Genomic DNA, 7851 nt, shown 5'->3' with positions numbered 1-7851 from the left:
CCAGCTAACATCTAGATAGAATTACTTAACTAAAAGCTAACTAACCTAGAGGTACAATAAGAGCCAAATGTGTCCAGCTTTAATAGAGCCTTAAAGCTAAGGGGGTGTGTCAGATAACCAACCTTACTGAACTAAGCTGGGGTTAACCTTGGCTAAATTAGGGGCTAGCGGCACACACATATAAAATTAGCCATCTAAACAGATAATTATTAATTAACTACCTTTATTATTATCTTTGCATATTAAGTATATTATCTAACACTAAGACTAATTCTTTATATGCCTTTATACCTTTAAGAAGTTAGGTGTAAGTTAGAGTATAACCTCTCTATAAGACCAGTGCTTTACACTTATCTATTTAAAAGCGTTAAGGTAGTTTTTAGTTGTTGTGTAAATCTAGTTATTGCGTATACAGACATGGTAGTATATCTTTTTAATAAGCAATTAACTTATATTACATTAGAAAATGTAATGATGTAAGCTGTAGAAGGTGGCTTTTTAACCTTACTTAGTTTTAACTCGTTTTGGTGTTGGTGTGCGACACGCAAATCGGTGCATTACGCGTACAGACTTGGTAAACAAGCTAGCCTTATCTAGTAAAAGGCACCTCTGGAAACCACCTTCCAATACAACGCACAATAGACAGCTTAGAGCAGTAAAATGCTGCACTCTGCGAGAAGATCAAGTTGATAATGATCTTTTTGGCGATACTTTTTCGTTAAGGTAGTTGGTAACAATGGCGCACTGTCCAACCCCCACGAGATAACAGACGTTGTTAGCTAGGGAGCGGCTTGCGATTGTCAAGCATGGCGAGCTTACTGATTGCCCCAAATTTTACCCCTCCTGAGAACAGACTAAAGCCCTGGATGTTCATTTCCATTTGTACTTGTTAGGACTTCTACTAAGGTAAGATGGTAACCTACTAGTATGTGTCACAACCTACTAGCAGGTTCTATCAACCTTAGTAAAACCTTCCTTTACTTGCCTTTACTTTCACTTACAGAGAGTATAGGCTCTACTACTATAAGTAGGCCTCTCTCTCTGCCCTCTTGTAGCTTGCTGTCTGCTATTTTGTTTACTCTTCTTTCAAATCTACTAGTCCACCAGATCGCTACTTTTATGCTTGTGAAGTCTGCCTTATAGTACTATACACTGTAAGCGCTTCTATATGTGTTTACAGCCCATCTACTCAGCATATTTTCTAGTGGTTGAGCTAAATACACCGCATTGCAATTATGCCTTCACCGGCGAGGTCAGTATTCAGTAGAGGGCGCAGAGTTGCTGACCTAATTCTATGCTCGTACACCGAGGATGCTTGGAGTAATGCTAGACCTAACGACATGATTGTACTCTATCATTAGAAAACAACCAAGTCTAGCAGTTTTACCTTCGTTGCACAATTTGTGTTTGATACACATCTTTCTTATAATGCGCTCCACTTTCAGGATACGCACTTCGCTTCCAAAATGTTTTTCGCTTGTGAAAACTTCCCTTGCCCTCGAAATCAAGACATGATTTCTTCTGAGTTCTCTCTTCCCTACTGTAAAAGTTGACATATGTCTCTTAGTTCTAGTAGTCTATCTGTTAAGCACCAAGGTAGCTTATATGATTGGGGTAGCAATTTTGAACATAAGATAGATTATTGCGCCACAAACTCTATTACAGAGCTAGGCAAGTCAAAGAATGATTATGGATTGACTAGTCAGGAGCTTCGTGATGATCGAAAACGCTAGTCTGCGAAAGTAGATACAGCATTGCCACGGCTATAAGTACAGCTTGCATCCACCAAAAAAAGGTTTATTTTTTCCTCTACTGTTCGTTAAAGAACTGTGAGTACTCATTGACGGCTTTATCAAGTTCTTGCGCACAACGTGATGTCCTCCTTATTGTTGATTCTTCGCGGAGAGGCTAACTTTGGTCTATTTTAAAGTACTGTAGCTGGTATTATGCCGGTGCACAGAGTGACTGCCAAGGCGGTCACTCGGGATGCCCGAGTATCCGGCAGTGCTAGTATAAGAAGGGAGGATAGGAGTCAACAACACCAACACCAGGACTATCATACACCAAGTACAACAGATCTATTGCAACTATGTTTTGAAACCTCTCTACTCCTTAAGTCTATCTGTTGACGGTGTTCTACCACCCCTCTTCTTTCCCACCAACGGGAAGCACGCTTGCACTTGATCAGTATTTTGTTCATTTTGTTCTCGGATGCATAAGTAGAATAGCTCAAATCACTCCGTACCACTCTAATCAGGCACTAACGCGTTCCTAGGCGAACCGCTGGCTACTACAGACGTGCCTAAGCTCAAGACATTTTCCGCGATGGAACTTCATACCTCATCCAATTAATGCTGATCCTTAGATTAGTACCTTTCCTTGCTGCAACAGTATACATGGCACTTGGACGTCTAACTCGTTCTTTTAATGCTACAAACCATTGTCTGACGAAGTCTACGTAAGTTTCCAAGGAATACATCCTTCTCGACTTTGCAATTTTTAGATGCCAGATGGCTAGTTCTGCAGCCCAGACAAGCGGCGAAGAAGAGGCAAGATCGGGAATTCTAATTATCGAAATAAAATTGGTGTTCAACTTGCCGCTTTTGATCTGTTCCTTTTCATGGCTGCTGTATAACACGTACGGCTCAATCATGTGTCCACAGGGGTATCTGAGAGGTCATAGGTGCATTGGAGAAAGTACCTGTGGGCACTGTGTGCGGTCAGCGTTTTAGTAATCGCTTGAAGCATATTTTGGCTTGTTGAGTTTGCCCAGGGTTCTGAAGGGTTTATTTGGCATACAGAGTGGCTGATGTACGCCTTCCGTCATCGCTTCTTCTTGCAAGTGCTGTTAACTTTGCTGTGGTGCATCCTGGTACATTGTTCAGGCAAATTGAAAAGATGGAAAGCACAGCTTTTTCGAACATCGACGATGGACATGTGGTACTCAACTCACATCGGAAGCAGTGATATGGAATATAGGAGTGAGAAATGAAGGGAAAGAGATAGAAAATTGGATAGAAAATCCATGACTAGCAGCCTTTTTATATCACGAATTTATTCCACTTTTTCTCCTGTACTGGATCCAGACAAACGCCGAGCTAACAAACCCCTCAGTTGCTATCTCAGTTAATCTGCTCTGCACCGTTATTTTGCACTGAATCTATGAGCAAGAGTCTCTATACATCATATCACAGTTGACATTTCAGCACTCAGAACGCATAAGGACATTGCTTCCCATGTGGTTATGCACAAGAGCATTGCAGGTACTAGGGGTCAGCGATTAACTGAGCGGGATCTTGAAGACTTACTGCTTTCCCAAGACTCGCTTAGCCATCGCAATCTCCATGTCAATCTCGATAACGTGAAGCATTTGCTAAAATATATCTTGGTCTGGAATTTTGGCAACAGCCTCGAAGTTTTATTCAATTCATGATGAGCGTCAAGTGCTCGAAATGAGCAATCGCGCCTCGTTGTGCAGCCGGATTTGTTCGATTACTCACTCCACCTTCGAAAGTTCGGAAGTTCGGACACTCGGGCCTTCGAGCTGACTACAAAGTTTGAGAACGACTACGGCCTGTTAACGGAACGACAGTCGTGCTCGATGATACTGTCACCGCACCAAGCATGGTATCTGTAAGCGAAAATTTGCACAGTTTACAAAAGTAACAAAACATTGCCGGTGCCTTATTCTACACAAAACGAGTCTTTGTTCGGCGATTGATTAGTCTTAGGAGTGACCGTGCGCACTGGACTACCCACAGTCTCACCTTGCATGTAGAGCCGCTTCGAGCGAAGACTAAACTGTCGAAAACTTCCTTGGATTCATGATCTACTTTACCGCCTTAATGGGCTTCCACGAGCGATAATGCCTTTTCCGCTGCCCGTGCAGGGTATGAGTTCCAGGCGAAAAGCCACATGTTTTCAGGCAATTCTGCATCGGGAACGAATCGGTGCAACTCGTCCATGACCAGTTTACGCTCACCGTCGGCCACTCTAGACATAAACAGGATAGTGACAGACTGCTTGTAGCGGATCTCATTGTAGAGACGCAGCTTCTCTTCGATCTGTTCAGGTTTTGTGTCTGCTGTGAACAGCGCTCCAAGCGCCGCCGCATCCTCAAAAGCTTGAGCACCTCCTTGTCCCTGGTCTGTCAAACAGGAGTCAGCGTATGGGCTCTATTGCAGCTGCGAGCTCACGGAGATTACTTACGGGGAAGCGTAGGGTGCGCCGCATCGCCAATCAGACCAAGCCTACCTCGATGAAAAACAGTCGGAGGATCCCTAGATGCGAGGCTCCATAGCTTTACATCTTCGGCCAAGTTACATAGCTCTTGCAGCTCAGGGCTGAAGCCCTTGACCACTTCCAAAAGGTTGCTCTTACTACCAGAATTTAGCCAGGAAGATTCTTCGACTTCTTCATCTCCTCCACGATATATCGCTGCAAGATTGAGGAGTTTTCCAGACCGGCAAGGGTACAAGATGATCCGACAATCTTCTGTAGCGAAAGTATTAAGTGATTCCAAGCCAACCCGATCAATGAGACTCTTAGTCAACGGGTTGCGCATGGCCTTTTCTGTAGGGACAAGAAAGCGGAAACAATTTTGTCCAGTGCTGACTCTCTTTTGGGACTCAGGTTGTACTTCTCGCACGGTCTTAGACTGTTGCGGATGTGTTAGAGGCAGTGTGGCCGACTGCATTGACAAATCGGACTTACATGTACGCCATCTGCACCTATAATTAGATCAGCTTGGAATTCCCTGCCATCATACAGCTTTACCTTGCCAGATTGCACGTCCTAGTCTACAATTCAGCCAAGTCAACAGTGGCTATTGTGACAGAGGATACTCACCACACTACTCACACCACAAGACAAATGAAGCCTTGGCTTCCTAGCCTCAAACCCCTTTTCCGCTAGTTCCCGTAGTTTGTTGTGCAGATCAACGCGATGCACGAGCAACCACTCGTCTTTGATGTCTAGCTTCGCCTGGAGATCCTTCGTCACTGCCGCTACTGTAACGAATTCTCCGCTAGCCTTCCAAAGGCTAATATGATTGCATGGACTGGGGTCCATTGACTCCAGATCGCAATCCCAACTTTTCAGGACTCTTGTCGCGTTCGGAGCAAGGTGGATGGCTGCACCAACTTCATTGTGAAAAGATGACTTTTCGAAGACCTGCTGCCACGTCAGATTCCGGGCGCAGAGAAGGCTGGGACGAAATCATGGCTTACATCGACATCATGTCCAGCTCTGGTGAGTGCAATGGCAGTCGCCAGCCCTCCAAGACCTGCACCGACGACAATAACTTTCAGTGGCATGATTTTTTAAGTTGATTTCGTTGATCAGACTGTGCGCTTTAAATGGGATATGTTGGCGGCGCTCCCCATTTATGGTCACCGTTGTTATATATCCGACAAAACTGCTAGACTCATTGACGTCACCAGACAAGCACAAACTCCACAGGTAGCCCCATAGGTACGAAGGAGCTAGTATGTGGTGTTGCACCATATCTCATACCAACCTAGGCCTATTTGGCGCAAGATCAGATAGATTCTTATTTAATCTGCGTGTCATTTCCTTGGCGTTTGAGCTTGTACGGCGCTAGTTTTCAAGAAGGAAAGCCGACAATGCACAGTCTCGGTAGGCAGAACGCTCCGAAAATTGCTAAGGTTGTACGATGGCGACTACCGGTAGCGTGACGGAGCGTCCCAAAGTTCCGCCCTCGCGCGCCCGCAGAGGAAAACCACCTCACTTACATCTCTACTCCAGACACAGCCCCGGTTTTTGTTAGAAAGCACGTGTACAAATAGTCAGCAACCCATTTAATTAGCGCATTTGTAGAATACCGATTGACTCAGATAGCTGCTAGTTATTGCAGGCACATCGAGCATGTTTCCTTGTTGTAACACTAAGCGTCCTGAACTTGGGTAGATCTGTCGTTGGGCATATGGCTGTATCCGAAATATACTTGGAAGCCCCTTACTACGTTGCAACTTGTAGTGTTGAGCCTAGGGATGGGCTGCTCTTCATCATCTCCTACATTAAGCTGTATTTCTTCGTTCTGACTAGCTGAATACACCCTTCTTGGAAGGCCTAGCGAAACCCGCATTTGGCGATACTGTCCCTTCACTATCGCACAGATGAGCACCAGAAGCAACCTCAACCCCCACTTTCTGGCCCTCGGCCCTAACTTGCCCGAAGCCAGAGTCATCTGAATGCCATTTGTGCCTGTTTGACCTTGCTTCGGAAGCAACTCCTTCGTATCGTCCGCATCAATCAGTGTGTCGGACATAACTTTCATTTCCCAAGCTCGGCCGATGCATTTTCGTATCCACACATGGTGCCCGGGCCTTTCGCAAGCATCGCGTCGAGTGATGTGCGGCCGATAGTCGTCATGAGGAGCTGGAGAAGGCTGCCATTGATTGCTGAGATACCGCGATTCCGTATGTATAGAGCGATGAAGCTTACCAAGGCTAGGAAGATAGTGAGAGCGAGGGACAAACCATAGGGTGGGAAGAAAACAAGTTTGTTATGGGAATGGTAGATGCTGAAGGTGCGTGATTGGGTTCCGTTGACGTTGTCGAATATCTCCCTCAGAGAGAGCGCTGAGATGGTCGTATTGGCAAGACGCTCTTCAGTCATGTCCGGATTAAATGAAGGGCAGAAGATTTCGCCTGGTCCAGCGAGAATCGCCGTTGAGAGACACAAAGCGGTCATATCTTTAGACCTGGTAATGTCATGCACTTCACACCCATATTCTTCGGTTCAGCAGACAGCCATCTAGTTGAAGCAGACGTAAAGGTTCAGGATGTGCACCCAGTATACTGAGAGCGCGTCAGCGTCATATCAGACAATTGCATAACTCTCTGGCGACAAAGGATGGTCCAAGTACAGAGCTGAGGCAAACGAGTGGTGCCATTATATGTAAGTAAAGTATTAGACTAGAAGATGACCAGGTACCAAGCAACAAAACACTGATCAAGAAGATCAAAAACAAACAACGCTGTCTAAAGGCTCCAAAGATCCATCGCTATGCAACATTCCATCTTGAAACCTATCTGGTATCCTGCAACTACCTACCGCTTAGGCAGAGGCTTTGACAAAAGCCGGGTCGCAGATGACAGCACTGGTGTTAACATTGATGTTCTGTCCCTGCGCGTTGATGAAGGTCCAGGGACCATTTCCACCGTCAGCGAAAGTGATGTCGACATTAGCACCACGCTTGCCAGTGACTGGCGCACCGGCAGCGTCAAGGACCTGGCACCTGAGATCCTGCTTCTTGACCGCAGCGTCAAGAGTAAGCTCGAAAGTGTTGATGCCTGGTCCACCCACGCGCTGGACCTCGCGCACAAGGCCACCCTGGTTGAAGGCGATGTTACGTGCCAGCTCGCTGAGACCGGAGATGCGGGCGTTGATCTTGGGCTGCTTGACAATGGTCTTGTTGGCGCGAGGCGCTATGCCCTTCACGAAGGCTGGGTCGCAGATGATGGCGATGACGTTCTGGGCGCCGCCCTCGAAGGACCAGGATCCAGCATCGCCGTCAGCGAAGGTGGTGTCGCGGTTGGCGCCGCGCAGAACGACAATGGGCTTGTTATGTTCGTCGCGTACTTGGCAGCGGAGGCCTTGCTGCTTGACGCCTTTGCCGACTTCTAGAGCAACAGTGTCATAGGGACCGCTGGAGCCTACAGGGCGCTTGACTTGGCGTGAGCCCTCCTCGAAAGCGGTCTGAGTTGCTAACTCGCCGGGTCCAGAGAGTTGGACTCTGATGGAGGTGTCTGAAGCTTGGCGACGAGCTGGTTGTGCCATAGCAGAGGTGGCAAAGAGAGCGCTGAGCAAGATGGTAGAGTACTGCAT

At 46.6% G+C, this 7851-nt stretch overlaps 2 protein-coding genes across 2 annotated transcripts, besides 4 other annotated features; both read right to left on the bottom strand.

The window, feature by feature from the left end:
* Positions 1-264: part of a mobile genetic element that runs on past the window's edge.
* A 77-nt stretch (positions 265-341) lies between these two features.
* Positions 342-423: a mobile genetic element.
* Positions 424-576: a mobile genetic element.
* Positions 577-887: 311 nt separating this feature from the next.
* Positions 888-1142: a dispersed repeat.
* Positions 1143-3842: 2700 nt separating this feature from the next.
* Positions 3843-5315, bottom strand: EKO05_0005190 (Salicylate 1-monooxygenase; the record flags this gene model as incomplete). Its single annotated transcript, XM_038939295.1, has 5 exons — positions 3843-4147; positions 4210-4657; positions 4714-4794; positions 4849-5172; positions 5229-5315. 5 exons carry the CDS (start codon positions 5313-5315, stop codon positions 3843-3845), a joined length of 1245 nt encoding a protein of 414 aa, XP_038799733.1.
* A 1765-nt stretch (positions 5316-7080) lies between these two features.
* On the bottom strand, positions 7081-7851 carry EKO05_0005189 (uncharacterized protein; the record flags this gene model as incomplete). The annotated part of the gene is made up of 1 exon (XM_038945764.1): positions 7081-7851. One exon carries the CDS (start codon positions 7849-7851, stop codon positions 7081-7083), a length of 771 nt encoding a protein of 256 aa, XP_038799731.1.

Source organism: Ascochyta rabiei, chromosome 7, assembly GCF_004011695.2.
Source record: "Ascochyta rabiei chromosome 7, complete sequence".
NCBI classification, from domain to species: domain Eukaryota; kingdom Fungi; phylum Ascomycota; class Dothideomycetes; order Pleosporales; family Didymellaceae; genus Ascochyta; species Ascochyta rabiei.
Note: the sequence above shows the minus strand (reverse complement) of the source record. Positions and strands in the feature narration are given on the sequence as shown.